Source organism: Rattus norvegicus, chromosome 4 (genome assembly GCF_036323735.1).
Source record: "Rattus norvegicus strain BN/NHsdMcwi chromosome 4, GRCr8, whole genome shotgun sequence".
Classification (NCBI taxonomy): Eukaryota; Metazoa; Chordata; class Mammalia; order Rodentia; family Muridae; genus Rattus; species Rattus norvegicus.
In genome coordinates, this window is record NC_086022.1 from 47,823,146 (window position 1) to 47,841,705 (window position 18,560).

Genomic DNA, 18,560 nt, shown 5'->3' on the forward strand with positions numbered 1-18,560 from the left:
TATAGGGATTCACTGTCACAGGCAAAAACTGAAGAATGGTGAGAGACGATGATGCCTCCATCATAGATCTTTAAGGAGAGCTCAGAAGCAAGGTACCAGTGCCAAGGAGGAAAGGACAAACCTGATGCTTGAAGTGGGCAGGATAAAATTAAATTCAAGGCAAAGAGACAGAATTTGCGATTAGTCGGAAGGAGAGAAAGTCTCCCCCCACCCAAGAAGTTTGCAAATTCACAAATAATGCCCAGCTAAGTGCTGAACAGCTTTTGGGTATGGGTGTACCCACTGCTTTATGGACAGGGGAAGCAGGAACTATTAAGATAGACACACTGGCGTAAGCAAGCAGGTAGATGTAGGTGTGAACTGGTCAAAACAGAATTGTCAGAGGGCGTCTGCAAAACTTTGCACTAAGCATCATGGGTAATCTTGGGTAGATATGGGCTGTGTGCCGGAAGGAAAATGCTATGATCAGCTCTGTTGTAAAAACTGAAGGATGCATGGGATGGAAGGAAGAGAGTGAGGAAACAGACCAGTTATAAAAGGACACCTTGTCCATTCACCCATTGTTTCAAGAAACTACTTGGAAGTCATAGTCTCTGCTGGGAGCAATGCATACAAAGGTGAAAACATTGCTTATAGAAGAGGGAGAAGGGGGGAGATGCATGCAAACAATTACGGTAAAGTACAAGCTATGTAACAGAAGTGTGAAGAGAGGCCTTGGCAACACCCTAATCTTGAGCCAGAAACCTCAACCAAGACATGTTCTAGCAAACATGTAAGTCAGGACAGGTGAGGAAGTCATTTGAGATTATGAGAACCATAGGTGCAAAGCCAGAGAGTGGTCCATCAGTCCTGTGCGTTACACACAGTACACAATAGGAAAGATGACAGAGTACATGTACTTGTCTGAGGTCAGTGAGAATTGGAAGACCCTATCTCAAGGGTGACAGAGTCGTATAAGGATATGAAGTAGTTAGGTTACATCACCACATTTAGCTGTCAGATAGGTCCCACCCATGGCTGTACAGAGAAGGTGGAGCTTGCAACAGAGCACAGAATGCACCCAAAGAGCAGATAAGAAGTCACAAGGCTGGGATGTATGCAGTGAATAAAGAAGTAAATAACCAAAGTTGATTTACTAAGAAAAAAAATCTAGAGTTGTGTTGCTCATTTGAACTCATGTAGTAAGGAATTTGGACAGGCTAAAGACAGAATGCTGGTATTTCTTTTAGCCCTGGAAAATGAAGAGATGTGCAGACAGAGTTGCAACCATGTTGAACCTTTGGTAAATCAAAAGTGAACGTGGTCATCAATAGGGCTGTCATGTACCTTTCTAAGCTGAGATGTTTGAAAAGTAAAAGTTTACAATGGATAGTTCCGTTGGAACAAGAAGAATAAACAAGACCACACTGGACAAATAAAAATTTGCTTCCTTAGGTACAGAGATGTCCTGAGAACTCAGAATAACCTTCTTTGAAAGTCTCAGAGAATACTCAATAGACATAAAGACAAGATTCTGGAATCCTGAGAGACTGTATTTGTGGGATGCCAAAGAAGAAAATACAGAATGACAGGGAAAAGGGAGTTTAAAGCCAGACAGGTGACAGCTGCAAGAGGAAGTCACCACAGATCCACGTTTGGCCGAGGGGTTGACCCTGGTTATTTTAATGCCCCGTTGTGCCTCTGTCCATCAATCACTGCTGCCTCAAATAGGCAACAATTCATTCAATCTTCACCTAGTGTTCTGGAATACATATTTAAGGAAACCCTTCTCTTTGTTTACGTGTAGTATGGCATTAATTTTTTTCACTAAAACTTAAGTAGAAAAGAAAATGATGACAGAAGATAAGAAATAAAGAGATATCAGGGCTGGATAGCTGGCTCAGTGTGAGGACCTCTTACTGCTCTTGCAGAGAACCTGAGTTCAGATTCCTGTACCCACATTTGGTAGCTCAAAAGAGCCTGAAACTTCAGCTCCAGGCAGATCTGAAGCCTCTGGACTCCGTGAACACTTTCCCACATATAGATACACTCATGTACACATAATTAAAATAATAGATCTCTGTTTATCTTAAATGGCATCAGATTCTCTTGATTTGGAGCCTTCTAGATACCTTGTCTGGCTCTCCCTTTCTCAAGTCTGTTATACAATTCCATGCAATAAGGAAAAACTTCAGTGATATCTAATACATAGTTGTCTTTGCAGCCAAAACCTAACTGGGAAGAATACAAATCTTGGGTGCCATAGAAACCTTTGTGCACCTCCAAGCTACCTCATCCATGCCATGTGAAAACAGAAGGGGTTGCTACAAGGTAAGAGAAAATGTTTGATACTCTTAGGACTAAAAGCCCGAGAAGCTCCAGACAATCCTATTACTGAACAAGAATACATTAAAGATGCCAACAGGAAAGCTATAGTCTGTCCAAAGGATTGACTGAAAATGAGTTTAGGGCTTCTGGAAAGAAAACTCTAGAGGAAAGGAGCAAAAGGCAAACATGAGGAAGTAAGTTTGGGACCAGTTGCTGCAGAAGACACAGCTAAGCTAAAAATCACATGCACTTGTCAAAAACAAAACAAACAAAAATCAGGAGGAGGCCCACCAGAATGGCTGCTTCGAATTGCTAGTATAGCCAGAGGGGAAAGAAGGATGGGGAAGAACCCTGGGAAAGGGGGTTGTATTGGATACTAATAATATTAGACAAGGTCAGGGAACCATAGAAGAGTGGGAGGGATAGGAAGCCACAGACTTGGCAATAAATGAGTTAGAAGTCTGACCCACCCACAGCAAGACAGTCACACAATCTCCCAACAAAAAATACTCTGGGAAACTGGCCATGGTGGCTCATGTATATAACCCTGGCATACGAGAGTCTAGGACTGGCAGATTGCTGTGAGTTGATGGCTAGACTGGGCTACACAAGCAGTTCTAGACCACAGTTCTGGCTACACAGGCAGTTTCATACCACAGTTCTGGCTACACCAGCAGGTCTATTGTAGAGACCTCCATATCTCAAACAAACCGACAAAGAAAACAAAAGGAATAAAAAATGAAAAGAATAGATAAATAGATAAATGAATAAAGAAGATTTGTCTGGGACATAAGCTTTTATTAGTGACAGAGGAGTTTAACCCCAGTCTTCTCAGTTCTTTGCCAGGACCTTGACTTCTCAAAGTTCTCACAAGGAAAGCGAGAGTTTCATTCAGAAGTTCTTTGATCTGCTTCCAGGAAACAAAAAAGGGCTTATCCCTGGTTCAACCTTCTCTCTAGCAGCTGTTGTTAGACAGTAATGGCTGTCTGAACAAACTTAACCACAGGAAAACCAAACAGGACTGCAAAGCAGCAAGCACCGATGTGGGAACTGAATTCTCCACAAGCCATCTTAATTCGACCATTTCCAACACTTCATTTCTTCATGGAGAATGCACAGGAGGGGCCGTATTGGGTGACCTCTGTCGCTTCAGGCTCTAGAATCCCACAATCCTCCTTTGGAGACTGAGCGATTTCATGATGGCATTTTCATACAGGCTTTGTTTTGTTGATCTTTAGCCCTCTCTCCCATTTTTTCCCCTTTAAGCCGTCTCTATTTCTGAAGTTCTCCTTCCTCCCTCATCATAGCTTGCTTTCTTGTTGATATGATAAACGTCGTGACAAAACAAACAAACAAACAACTTGCAGAGGAAAGGGTTAATTTCAGCTAGCAAGTTATAATCCATCATGAAGGGAAGTCAGGGAAGGAACTCCAGATAGGGACCTGGAAGCAGGAACTGAAGCAGAGGCCATGGAGAAAAGCTATTTGACTGCCTTCTCTCCATAACTTGCACAATGGGCTCTCTTTATAAAATCCAGGACCACTTGCCAGGGGCTGGAGGTGAGGGGTAGGAGTAGGTTACTACCCATAGTTGGTGGTTCTTCCTGTATCAATTAGTAATCCAGACAATGCCCTACACACATCCCGCAGGCTCACAGGCCAATAAGAGGGAAATGATTTCTTAATCAAGGTTCCCTCTTCTAAGGCGACTCTAATTCTTGTCAAGTTGATAAAGCTAACCCACATTCCCATCTGGAATTTCCCCCTGATGTTTGCTTCCCTGCGGCTTTACCCTAGCGATTCCCAGGCTCCCCTGCCTCCTGGTTTTGAAAAACTCGTGACATTTTCAGATTCAGCTGTAGCTTTTGCAGGAACAAATCCTAAATGAGTATCCCCACATTGTTTCCAGTTAAATAGCCTCTACCCACTCTCGCCTATAAATAACAATAAAACTCTAGGACCTGCATAGGAGGGAGAATGTGCCCTGTGTGTTTGTTTCTGAGTCTGGGTTTCTTGAGCAACACCTCCAGCCTTATACAGACTAGATATGTGGGTGACTGAGATCATTTTCAAGGGCCCATTGTGCTTAGACTAGAGTGATTTACTACATACCGATAGTTGTGATTTATTGTTTCTGAAAACTGGCCTTAGCGAATTATTATAAATGGATAATCTGGGAAAACTATTTTTGTCAGAATGGAAACATTGTTTTAGACAAGTGATGCAGATCTATTTTACAAGGGTTTTGACTAGAAAGGAAGGATGTGGGGTGAAAAAGACTAATGAAATCAGGAAATCTGGGCTCCATTCCCAACAGCTATCCATTAAACCCTCTCGGGCTTAGATGTCCTAATCATAAAATAAAGTCCAAATGGAAGATTAAATGCCCACTCCAGAGCTAAGAGAATTTACTATTTAAACAGCTTAGTAGAGTGTGTTGTCGATCATTCCTTAAAATCTCACATCAAAACATTGATCTTATGCTTTTAAAAACTAAGAGGATGCAGAAGAGTACTATTCTGAGAGAACGAGGTCGCATTCCCATTACACAACAGTGAAGGGGCATTTATGGCTGTCAGGGTCTGAGGGATCAATGGAAATACTGTCGCTACCATCGTTGATGATCAAGCCCCTGGGAGTAAGAACACTTCATATTGAAGGGGCTATAGAGCAACAGCATCCTTCACTGAAGGCTCGCTCCCTGAGGAGGGTGGAGGAGGAAGGAGTTCCTCTCACCTAGCAGAAGAGGTAGGGTAGGCAAACACCTTAGGTCAGAGATCTCTGCTTTCCTTCTGTTTGGTTCCTAAGGCTGAGTATATTCATAAGCCTCTCCTATTCATATCTCACAGAGATCTTACTTACTTCCTTACTTACTTAATAGTTCTGGAGATAGTTGTGATACAAGCAACAGACTACCTTGTCACCAAGGTTGCCAGTCTCTGATTAACTGCATGTTCAAATTTGAATGGCTTATACTTCCCATTTTTGTCTCCTAAAATACTTTACACGGTACGCTATTGTATTCCATTAAAATGCTACCACATTTCAGTTCCTAGAATTTTCCTTCCCTTTGAGTTAAAGAGTACAGTGAAGGAAAACATAAGCTAACAAGCCCAAATAAATAATGCTTTTCTATTGTCTCTCTTAAAAATCGAACTGTGAAGTACATGGTGTCTGTAGTAGACCTAACCGTTCCAAACAGGTATTTCCATCTGGAAAAAATGAATTAGTTCAAAGATATGTCAAACCACCATTTAGCTCACTAATCAATGCTTTTTCTTCACTCTCCCTGCAAACTATTATCTTTTCATTCAGCTCTTTTCCTTTCCCATGTCTATTCTGCGTTCTATCCCTGGTCATTGATTTATTATTGTGCATGTGTGTCTACACTTGTGTGTGCATGGGGAGTTCAATATGTGAGCATACATGCTTGCCTGTGTGTGTGCATGTAACAGAAACTGATTTAGGGTTATCTTCTTCTGCTGCCCTCCACCCTACATTTTGAGGCAGAATCACACCTTGAGCATACACTTGTTTCAGCTAGACTGACTGGCCAGCAAGCCTTACCCCCACTCCCGGAGCTCCCTGTGTGCACACCCTCAGTACTGAGTTACGAGAGCATGCGGCCACGCTCAGCTCTTATGTGGGTGCTGTTTATCAAAGCTCAGTTCCTTGTGCCTGTGCGAAAAGCACTTTACCCACTAAACCATCCTCAGCTTCAGCCTTGACCATTTCTGTCTATAACTCTAATTATTACCCTTGTTCCCACCATCTTCCACCATTTAGTCTGTTCCTCTCTGCGATCACGTTATTCCAAATCACAAATGGTCTAAATAATATTCTTACATAATTTAAACTGGAGAACCATTTAACCTTATTTTCCTAAAAACCTCCCACTGGCTGTATATTCACTGGTAATTTTATGTCAAGCTCCTTATTAAATGCTACTGAAGCCCCACCCCCCAAATCAACAATGACCACCCCCGTAGCATTATTTTATTCCTATTTTTCCTTAGCTCATTGGAGCTATTAGCCACTTCCTACTTCTGTGTTTCTATTCTTACTTTCCCCTTTACCTGAATTGTTCTCTCCAGTAGTCTAAAGGACTCCGAATAATTCCTACTCATTGAGAATGAACCATTCCTAAAGTGACTCTCCCTAGAGCCCTGTTCTTAAAAACACCTAATCTCTGTTTTTCCACATCACGGACTGAGGGGTTGATCTGATACCTGTCCATCACCATATGCTCCCAATGTCTTCTTACCCTGGACTTGTAGCTTGAGTACTTAAGCTGGACTAAGTGACAAGAACACAGAGCATGCCTAGCTAATGTCTTAGCCATCGGGAGTTTCCTGATAGCTTATTGGTATTACTGGTCTACTGTTCCTAATGGAGCCTAAGAAAATAGCCTACAATCTGATCCTCCCCCACCACAAACTAGCAGGAACTAATTACATTAATATTCACCTTTCTTTCCTAATGCAAATGAAATAAAATATATTCTTGTACACCTTATAAAGAAAAAATTTAAAAAATAAAAGATTTTTAAAAAGGAAGGTTTTCTTATGTCCCTGACCGTAAACACCTTCTTGAGAGAAATGAGTGTCAGTTTGTACCAGCAGCTCATAGTCTTCTGCAAAGGTACTACTCCATTTCTATTGACACACCAGATCAATTACCAACGACTATGCCACTCGTCGAACTTACAACGGGACAATGGGGCCAGCGGCTAACAGACGCACCTTGAAACCTTTGGAAGCAGCAATATGGGCAGCAGTCCAGCCTTCTTTGTCAGCGTGGTTAATGAGGTCCGCAGGAACCACAGGCTTAGATGAACCTGGAGGGCTCTCACCTCCATTCAAGCTGAACAAGCCTGACTTGGGCTCTTCTGCACTCAAAGAGTTTCCAGGGGCTGGCACTCTATGGTACATCAATAGCTTGAGGCTGTCCACATTACCAGTGTCCACGGCTGCATGAATTGGTGTCCAGCCATCCTGAAAATACATTGACCAGGAGGAAAACATTGAGAGTAACATTAATGATGAGGACTGTGTTATTTTAAGTCCACCTCTAAATTCTCTTGGTCATGAACCACTGCATCAGAGACCGGAGGCAGTCCACTCCTGAATATTCCGGACGAACTTAAGTTCTCTGACTTTTATTGGTGATATTAATTCCCACAACTATGATTCATGTTGGCTGTTAAATCATCATTTCTCACCTAATAGTTGCCATCTGGGGTGAGCAGGTACTGCCTAGTCTCCTGAGTAGTAATACTTTTCCAACCAAAATTTCAATTTAGTATTAAAAAAAAAACAATGGAGTGAACTTTGCCCTAATGAGATTTTAAAATTATAAGGAATAATTATGGTATTAATTATTTAGTAATGCACTGAAAGACACTGCTGCAAACCACTTTTACTATCAGTGCAGTAGCCTGACTGGAATGGTCTGAACATTTTAATGCCAATGATTCCAGAAGGAAGGAGTCTAGGTAAAAGGAAAAGGTAGGAACACACAAAAAACAAAACCCAGTAGGTTCACTGATATCTATGGGCCTCTGTTCAGGAACTGCTGAGTGTAGAGGGATTCTAATCAGGACTTACTTACTTAGAAAATGGTCCAATTAAAATTGCTGAGACCATTTTCTAGAATTAATTGTTCTGCCCCAATCCCTTGCCCACTTAACTGGTTTCCTGACTAGTCACAAGCTTGGGGCAGTGGTCCTCAGGTCTGCAACCCCAATACCCTCTGGGACTTAGTTAACTGCAGATCCCCATGCCTCCGTCCAGATAAAGTGAACCTGACCCTCTGAGGGGGAAGGCCCACCGGGCTATCAATCATGCCCAGAAAGGGGAAGGAGTGCATTTAAAATTGACAAGCAGGGTTCTAGGGAAAAGTCCCTGCTCCCCTCACAGTCTCTCATTCTGACTCACAGGTGGGTCTGTCTACAGCATAGGAACTTTTATTTGTCTTTTAAACTTTTATCAAAGAATTGATTTGACTTGGGGCTTTGTTTTTCTGCCTTTGTATCATAGCTTTAAGATCATTTTCATATAGAATTCCATATTGCTATACTAATTATATTCTCGTGAGCTATAAAACATTTTGTTTTTTAATATGTGTTTTGAGAAAGGGTCTCACTATGTATCCCTTGATAGTCAAGAACTTGATATTGTCCTTTTGCCTCTCAAGTGCTGGAATCTAGGCATTTGGCATCACTGTGATGTTTGTTTGTTTTTTTTTAAGTGATGATATAAAAGCTAAGAAAATTAGCCAATAAGTGGGAACCATCTTAATGTATACTAAATGTTGTGATCCTTTACTAAGGAAAGTCCTTGGGACTTTTTCTCCCCTTCTGAATTTCATGACAGTAAAGTTTACTTGATCAAGATAAGACCACATCGGCAGTTAACTAGAGCAGGGTGTGGTCTACACTGCAGTCATGTACAAAGGTCCCTGCTTTCTTCTGCAGGGTAATGACCCTTCCATTGACCACAGAGAATAAGTGCTGATTACCTTCCTAACGTACGAATTCCAAACAGTCTTTCTAGGAATGGACAAGACAGGACAAAAACCCTTTGACACTCCACTTTCTCTTGCTACCTTACCATTAAAAGGCATAAGACATAATTATTCCCCCGAGGTCACTTATCAATTACACAGTGTTTTTGCATTGTCTAAACAACCTGTTCAGCCCAACAAAGCTAGCTTCAGGGCACTGATCTGTCTTCTCAGCAGGATGTGGTTTAACCTTCCAGGATGAACTATTTATTCGGTTTAATGATGCAAAATTCATTTATCTTCCAGCTACAAGATAGGATTTTATTGTGAATATATCCAAACACCAAATATTTCATGGATAAAATATATAAAATGTGAAATGTGAAACTAAACTACTTTTTTTTCAGATTTTCTTTTTAAAGGGACGATCTGGGGAGATGGTCAGATCCTCTAAGGGAATCAGGCACGATAGTGGTTTAAACACACCTACAAGCAAAACACCCACACGTGTACAATAAGAACTTTAATTTAATCGAAGAATTAAAATTTAATAAAAACTTGAAATTGAATAAAAATAATTCTGGGGTTTTGTTTTTAAACTCTAACAATAATTTGCAATGGAAAATATTCATTCCTGGCCTTGTTATCTTTGTAAATATTGATGCTTAATGATTGCTTCTTGTCAGAGAAATTGGTAATAGCATCAAAGAATAGTATTTGTTCAATGAACAAAAATGGACAGATTCATTGTCTTCTCTCACTCTGAAATACTAAGAGCACCAAAATCCCCTTTTCTATGATTAGCCTCAGTTTGAATGACTGAGAGGTAAAATGGACTAGATTTTCAATTAGCAAGCCAGAGACTCAAGCACAGGTCACTTTCCAATTCAGGATCCTTAAAGCAAAAGCACACTAGCGAGTCAGTTTTTGACGCTTCAGCATTTGTGGGAGGGAAGTTTCAAAGCTACGTCGTGACTTCTTCACCCTGGCTTCTGCATTTCTAGAGATGCACACATCCCTCATACAAAACTCTATGGCGTTTACCTAGCGCCTACACATACTTCCACAACTCAGTTCCTCTCCATCCTATGTATAATGTCGTCTCCAGTGCAATTGTTATTAGTTATACTGCCTTTTATAAGGAACATTGACAAGGAAAAGAGACTGCACCCATCATATATCTGCATCTATATTATCTGCATCTATACAAGCTTGTGGTTTTTGAACCTATACATCTAGTTTTCAGACATGATATAAATAACATATGTCAGGGAACGCTCTCCCAAATGGGTACTTACTCTGGTTTTTATACTCCGGTCAGTGCCAGCTTCCAGCAGGAGTTTGATACATTCCTTATTTCCAGTTTTACAGGCCAGGTACAGAGGTGTCTGTCCTCCAGCAGCAGAGTGATTAATGTTGGCATTGTATGCAGTTAGTAATTCTATACATCTGTTCATGGAATTATGATTAGTTACACACAAATGACGTGTCACCTGAGAAGCGTTCCCTGACCAGATATTAAATCTAGATAACATGCCCGAGCTAGCCCGCATATTGACATATATCAATCATTTTAGATTTATGAACCTTATTTCATTGCTATCACTTTCATATGACTAAGAGCTACACTTTGGTCTCAAAACTTACGAAAACTTAAACTTGTCCCTTAAAATGTTCAAACCTGGTGATACTTCTTCCCAAGTTTTATAGGAGTTGTCCTTAGAAAAGGTTTGACTTGTTAGGTTAAATGGTATAACTGTCCTTGGTATACATATTTTCTGTGATTCAAAAATGGGTTTTGCCTTGAAAATAACATGAGGCTGCTGAATCATTCTGGGATTTTTTTATTCACCGAAGAAAATGATTATAAATAGCATAGACAGCCGGGCACCATGTGCCTCCTCTATAAAAAGGAGCAGGGGGTTGGGAAAAGGGCTGCCTTGGGAGAATGATGGAAAAGGCTGTCTCTTTGCATGGTTGCTAGCTTTTGAGGGCACAGCTACACAGGAACGCACCCAAGAAGAAAGAAGGTAACGCCCAAGACTGTGACTTTGTGACTAGTTCAACACAGAGATAGAATTTGAACAAACTGAAGGATTTGCCTTTGGGGAGGTTTATTTCTCTTACAGTATTTGGCTTATACATGTTTTCTAAAAAGTAACACGCTGACATATTTGTGTAGCCCATTCTTTACATTTATGGATTCCTGAATTTCCACAGGGTTCCTCTTTCCAAAGCTACCCATGCTTCTGTTCTGTGACGGTTACGTCCTCCAAGGAGCTTACAGATGGCCTGGTGACATGGAGGTGACAAAGGCCAAAACACAGGCCAGGAGGAGAGATCTGTTCGATGGGACACAGAATATAACCTGGAACACAGAATGTAACCCGGAAGGTAAGAGCAAAAGTAGCTCCTGAAGCCAGGCTGCTGAAGTGCAAGAGACGCACACAAGAGAAATGACCCCGGATACTGAAGGCTGCGTCTGGAATACTACAGAATTATAATACTTATAGTTAACAACCCTGATGTGGATTCTGAAAAGCTTTAAGAGGTGTAGAGTTTGAGCTGGGTACTAGCTCAGCTGTTGAAGGATTTAAAGATTTATAACCCAAATGCCATGGATTCTGTAATTTGTCAGACTATTTCTCTCTGGACAGTTGGATCTCAAAGGTGGCAGCAGTATACGTCCCTCACAACCTGTCAGCTCAGCACAGTCAGGACAGCAGTTTGGCTGTATTCGACGATTAAAATGTGACTTTTAGCTTGAAAATGAAATCCCTGTCCTTATGACTTTGAAGCTCCTTTTAGAGCTCATTGCTTTGACTTTTCTCTTAGTTGTGAATGAAGAAACATGAGCTTGTGGGACTATCAAATAACTTACCTCACCGGAGAATAATAGGATTTTAATAAATAATATAATTCAATGTTCTACTTTTAATGTTAGCACTAACAAAAGCTTTTAGAGAAAGGAGAAAGCAAAGCTCTCAGCATTCCTTACTTTGTTCTCCATTGCTATGCTAGCAGACATTTTCCAGAAGCAAGTATGAATGTATGGTTCAGACTGTCTGCGTCTATATATAGACTACATACAGACTGGACACACACATACTTCCTCTAGATACAGCACGTAACTATTGTTATGAAGAACAAATCTAAGGTCCTGCTTTGCATTTGAGCACTCAAATATGCTTGGTGGATTTGTCGATGAATATTAACCACTCATTTACATGCTTAGCAGGAGAAAAATCTGTGCAAAATATAAAAAAGGGGGTCACTTCCAAAGGAAAAGAAGAATGAAGATCATCACTTACTCAAAATGTCCCTGAGCGGCTGCAACGCACAAGGGTGTGAAGCCATTTTTATCAGCAGCGTCGACGCGGGCTTCTGCATTCAGCAGCAATCGCACACAGTCTACAGGATGGTAACAGAAAGCCACTTTCATTTAGGGCAAGGATGAGTTAGGTTCCCTATAAACTATGCAGAGGCTCCAACAGCAAAGGCTGACCTGACTGCTCTGTCCTGCTGGATGTGGCATGCCACAGACTTTCACCTGGAAAGCCATCTTTTTCCTTGAAGACAGGGTATCTCCAAAGCCACCAAGACATGGCTTTAAAAACCATCTCGAAGAGAGTTGTTGATGGGTAAAAAGGAATACCACATACCAGAAAAGATACTTTGCTAGATTCTCGGCCAGAGTTTCTTCAAAATAATGTTTTGAGGAGAATCGGATCCATTTACCAAATTGTATTTCTACAGTTATATGCATACTGCATGATTGATGCTAATTTAATCATCAAGGCACTTCTACGTGGGCCATTCCTACACTTAGCTACTTGAAGATCAAGGAAAGCCCACAGAAAGCCACTTGAGACACACACACATCACTAACAGAGAGGTATCATAAATAATACGGAATGATCTGAGTTTAATTTCTCTACAGTGAAGAAAACTCCCTCAGTGCTTCTGAATTCCAAAGTGCTTTAAAAAACGACTGAGTCTCCTTAGCTCTGGAGAGCACGGTGTCTGAGCCAATCAGGAAGTAGCCCACAGAGCACATACCCTCTTAACTTAGAACGTGCAGTCCAGCCACCTCTTTTTCTGTGTTACCACATGTCTTTAGGATATTTAACTACCAGATTTGCATTTTAAAGAGTAAAAAGAATTCTTAGTCTCCACTGACATATTTATAGTAAGTTTTCAATTCTCAGGAAAATAACTTAAGTAACTACATATTATTACAAGGCTACTCTTGATAACTGGTAAAACCTCTCTGTGGCAACCACTCAACACCCAAGCCTACCAGCCCGGAAGACCTACTTCACCCATGGTTACTTTGTCCTGCGAAGAGTGGCACTGCGATTCTAACGTGTGTTTAATAATCCCTATGTGGACCGTATATTTCGTTGTGTATCTATAAACACTGACTTTGCCACTGGCCCCACATTTTATAGTAAGGAACCACATAATCAGGCCCTTAAATATTCATAAAACTTTAAAACTCATGAAAAAAAATCCCCATTCTGCTACTCCTTAAAAAAATGAAATCCAAGTGGACATTTTGCTCGCCATAGTGATTTAAGTCCCCTTTGGTCTTTCATCCTCTTGCCAAGTGTGTTAAGGTAAGGCATTGTCAGTCTGTTCAGTTTTGGTTTGTTTTGTCTTTTTACCTGTATGTCCATTCTTAGCAGCAGAATACAAGGCAGAATGGCTATCTTCACAGCAGTAATTTATGTCCAGTCCTTCTTCATTAAGCAGCATTGATAATAGAGTGACATTTCCCTGGGCAGCAGCTTGCTGAAGAAGGGTGGGCCTGCCAGCCAGGGGGGCAGGACCACCACTCATTAGCAAAGGGGTTAGGGAGGGTGACCAGCCTGTAGGTTAAAGTGACCCTAGTTAGACAGCAGGAAGAAGAGACAGAAACTACCATTCTTTTTTCAATCACACACACAGAGACAGGAACACGTATTTCTAGAAGATTACATGGTTTCTAACATTATCAATCTGTTAATACTGTCTTAGCATAAATCCGTACTGTTATTTTCAGACTTTCTATCTGGTGCTAATTAAATTAACCTTGATGGGGGGGCATGTTATTTTTAGTCGTCAGTTTGGCACAAGAAAAAAGAGTTAAAGAAATAATTGCTTTTAGGAGGCCGAGACGGCTACCACATTCCACAAACTTAAATTTCTATTTAGAATTTAAGATCATTTTGAATTTTAAGATTATATAAAGGTTACCTTAATTTCAATACTGATATGGCAATGTAAATTAAGTAAGTGTGAGATACCACCATAACTGCAAAGAGTTTCTTCAACAATGCTTCTAAGATAATTATTTGTATAAACCAGGAAATAGGCCTCACTCTATCAAGGAGTTTGTCCTATTCCTTCATTTCAAATCTAAGAAACAAATATGGGTGTTAAAAGCTGACAGAAATACAATATATATAAATGGCTGTATTGTACGACAGAACATAGTTCAGTAACTCTGAAAACTTTGAAAACGGCCACCTCTCGCCATCTTCACTGCAGGACTAACAAACTTGAGATTGGCCAACAAAGCAGGGTGCTCTACCACACAGCTTTAAACAAAGATTGCAAGATGATCATGGTTAGTTTTCTCATCAGTATTTAGCAGTTTTAGAAGAGAATCTGTTAAGAGTGTGAAGTCGGCTGCATATAGCCTGGAAAATTTTCTGAATCCTTCCTTGATCAAAAGGCTGTAAAAACAGTAAAGTACACATGTTTATTTAATTGATAATTATGTCCTTTCGGGTTAAATACATTGAGTGAGCCCCAGTACTTTTCAGCAGTTCTGTACATAACTACACATATATATTCTTCATGCAGACTTTCCATGGGGAATAGCTATATAGCTATCAGTATCAGTTACACTAATATGAATGTAATATTCAATTCTTATGATTAATCACAAGTTTTTGGCTTTACTTCTTTCAGGATATATTTAAAGTACATATCAAAGAAACTCCTCTGAATATTGAAAATTCTTTATAAAAATAAGTCAGAGAGGCCATTTATGCCAATAGAAATCCATGGAAGATTGAATCTCAAAATTATATCTTTACAACTAATAATTTGAATCCACGGATTACTTATTGTTTTATCATATCAGGACAGCAATGACAGACAATTAAAATGTTTATAAAATTCAATATTTCTCAAATCTTTATATTTTCCCATCCATATTGATTAGGTCTTCTTAGAAAAGTAGTATTTTTACTTCATACTTACAAGAAGGCTCCTCTCTGGTACATTTTACCTTTTGTATTTTCTTAAAAACAAACAAACAAAAAAAACAGGCCCACAAAAATTAAATCAGTACTTATTAGAAATGGATGATAGACAGAAAATTATAAACACCAAGGTAGGACACCTTGACTGTAATTAACAAGCAATAAGAAAGCATTACACTACCGTCCCCAGCAGAACAGGGATGGGGGGGTCTGCTTCATGCTATAAACACACACACATACATACTCATGTACACACACACTCATACACACATACATACCTGTACACATGCATACACACACTCATGCACCCACGCAAACATCTGCGCGCGCGTGCACACACACACACACATACACACACACACACACCGCACTCATGCACACAGGCACACATGTACATGCACACATGCATACACACACGCACATCTGTACACATGCGTGCACACACACTCATCTCTTCTTTACATCTCATTCAAGGAATCTAGGTTCTTGACAGTCTTCCATGAATACCAATGTGTACATACTAAAGTTTGCTCATCTTTTAGTTTAAACCACAGTTCTAGGCTTTGTAAGAGACAATACAAATTCACATTTCCAATTGTTTTATATGGGTTTATATGGAAATATTCAATTATGTGTATAATTTTCTGGAAGACCCCACTTGAGAGCAGTAAAAGGCTTTATTCAAAAATGTTATTAATCATAAGGTCATGAAGTGTTGTTGCTTTTCCAGTCAGATTCAAAGAAAGCAGTATCAGTTTCTTTGGAGGACTGAAAAAAAATGGTCTCTAAATCTTCACAAAAGAAAACGTTTTGAAAATATTGTAAACTTTAAGCTCTTAAATTTAAACAAATGTTATTTTTTTACTATAATTTCCAGTTTTCTCCCAATACAATTTATTTTAAGAACTCCTGTTACTTATATGTTGGAATTAAAAGAAAGACCTCACTAAACATTAGTATTCATCTGAAATTCTCAGCCATGAGAGAAATGGTAATATGTGATTAACTGGATTAGTTAAGGACAGAATAAACCCGAGTCCACACAGCTACTCTACAGGTGTTAGAAAGTCATTCGGCTACACGGCATTGTAGGCAAACGCTAGTAAAGGTGAGGATTTGCATAGCAGGCCACAAAACATGGGGACATGCAAGGGCAGAGGAAAAGGAGCTGAGAACAGCTTCTGGCACCAGCTTCAGAGGGTGGAGAGGGTTAAGGTCACAGCCCAGACCATTCTGATTTTGCGATTTAGCATTCAAGCCAATCATACACGAGTATACTTTAGAAAATATCTTTAAGGAAGGAAAAAAGTCTGAACCAAATGAAATGGAATTCATAAAATAAATAATAGTAATAAAATAAATAATATCAACAAGAAAAACAATCACAAAGAAGAAAGAGAGGAAGGAAGGAAGGAAGGAAGGAAGGAAGGAAGGAAGGAAGGAAGGAAGGGAAACAGAAAAATTTGCAAAGGTTTGGGGATTCAGTTGCCTGGAGTGATTCCTATTTTAACCTTCTTCATGTAACCATTGGAATATATCATATATAATATATAAATATATGTGTATATTATACATTATATATTATATATTCATTTGACAAATTGGTAAGAATTTCTAATTCATTTACAATTTAAAACACTATTTTAAGAGTTCATGATTTGTTATGAGGTCACCTCTGGTTAGCGTACTTTAGAACGCAACCCATTAAAATGAGACCCCTCTGCCACTCCGGCTTTTCACTGGGATTTCACCTCACTGTTACAGACAGAGGTGGCAGGGACACAGGGCATCTCAAGAGAAAGATCCCAGGTTCCAGGGCAAAGAGGAATAAAGAGTCTCCAACACGAGGATAAGTCAGAACATCCTTCAGTTGGGAAATAGCCTTAATTTTGGGTTCAAGAGTTTAAGGTGTAGATGACAAAGCTAATAGCTTACAAGTAATTCCTCCCCAGGATTATAACTACAAAAGGGCAGAAATGAGCTAAGTTTGCCCTTTGAAACTCAGCTCAATGCTTGCTCACATGATCAAAGAAATGGGAGCAAGGCATCTGGCAGGTACACTCGGTTCCTGGGCGTCATTCCTAGCAACCCCAGTGGTGCCAGGGGAAAGTTGATGACCTCCTATGGGCTTCTGAGCTGAAGAGGAACAAGCTCACTCAGGCACAGCCAGGTTAAGGAGCAGGATGCAGGGAGCTCGGGTGCTGCCAAGAAGAACGGGTGCTGGTGTGGCAAAGGCTGCAGTGTAGCTCAGTAGTGGAGCACTCACCTAGCACACATCAGGCTGTGGATGTGATCCCCACCAAAATAATCCTTAAAAAAGGAGAACTGGAACCAACTAAATGCAATGTGGGTAAAATGCTAACTAATTTGGGAGGCTAAGGGTGGCCTTCACCCGCAATTGAGTTCTGTAATTATACAAGCAGGCTTCATTCTAACATTTGTGCCATCAGAGCACATAAGGAGGCACCGACTGAACACCTGCTAAGGGACTTAGACCTCCGGTGCCACCCTTCTGCCCTGAAGATGCACACTTTATAATCAATCAGACAGAAGCCTGCTATTCCATCAAAGGGCATCACCCTACAGTTCTGGGAACACTATGGCCAAACTAGAAGGTTGAAAATCGGAAAACAAGGAACTGACATTACATATCTTCAATGGCTGTCGCTTCATCAAAATCTCATTCAACTCCCCTTGGCACCTCAGATATGAGTAAAAGGTTTTTTGTTTGTTTGTTTGTTTTGCTTTGTTTTTTTTTAAGAGTCCTGGCTTCTTTTATCCAGAATCCCACTGAATACAAAACAGCTGTTTGGGCAAATATTTAACAGATTAGAAGTTAGTCATCTTTTAAAACTTAACTTCTCCCGCAGTCACACAAGCTTGTTTTAAAGCTTCTCTGTTGACTACTAGAGGGTGTGTGCAGCTGGACTCAGACTTATGGTGCCTACCGAGGCACCAGCTGGCAGAGCCTCAAGGTATCAAAAAACAGATAGCTTTATACTTAAAAACAAAACCAGCTGATGACATTCATTTGCTCTGGGAAATGTTGCCTACACACAGTCTATACAGTTACATCAGAGCACAGTCACGGCTCCAAATGACTCTGGAGCCAATGCTTTCTAACAGTCTACAGATCTTAGGGTCCATGTTGGATTGTTCTGAACGGTACCAAATGCCCCTCTCCTTAGGGTAGGTTTAACTATTAGGAAAGCCAACATAATTCCAAGCAATATCAAGCCATATCACACTCAATACAGTCAGAGAAAAAACCCCTATGGAACCTCAAATGCCTATAACATCACAAAATGACAATAAATTCTAAAGCAAACTCTCAAAAGTGCTATAAGCAACAGTACCAGTCAGGCGTGGATTAGCCATGCGGCCGCATGTTCAGTGCCATGCCTTGATATGTTATGCTCTCTGAACCTCCCTCTAGCCACCTTCCCTCTGAGCACTATAAACTCCAACTTAAGGCAGAGAATACTTGCTCATGGT

The 18,560-nt window shown here is 40.3% G+C and overlaps 1 protein-coding gene and 1 long non-coding RNA gene across 7 annotated transcripts in view; one reads left to right on the forward strand and one right to left on the reverse strand.

Moving 5' to 3' along the window:
- Cttnbp2 (cortactin binding protein 2) overlaps positions 1-18,560 on the reverse strand; it is a 163,732-nt gene that overhangs the window by 56,279 nt on the left and 88,893 nt on the right. For 4 of the 6 annotated variants that reach the window (XM_017592494.3, NM_001114401.1, XM_039107160.2 and 1 more), the window contains exons 5-8: positions 13,479-13,682; positions 12,123-12,222; positions 10,110-10,260; positions 7,050-7,301 (exon numbers count right to left, since the gene is read on the reverse strand). In XM_017592494.3, coding sequence (XP_017447983.1) covers positions 7,050-7,301; positions 10,110-10,260; positions 12,123-12,222; positions 13,479-13,682 — 707 coding nt within the window. Of the gene's footprint in view, positions 1-7,049; positions 7,302-10,109; positions 10,261-10,908; positions 11,180-12,122; positions 12,223-13,478; positions 13,683-15,063; positions 15,104-18,560 lie in introns of those variants that run through there. The other 2 variants (XM_039107159.2, XM_039107162.2) reach the window with 2 other exon arrangements.
- LOC134486734 (uncharacterized) lies at positions 10,744-11,522 on the forward strand. The gene is made up of 2 exons (XR_010066110.1): positions 10,744-10,841; positions 11,032-11,522. It is a non-coding gene; the product is annotated as an uncharacterized LOC134486734 (long non-coding RNA).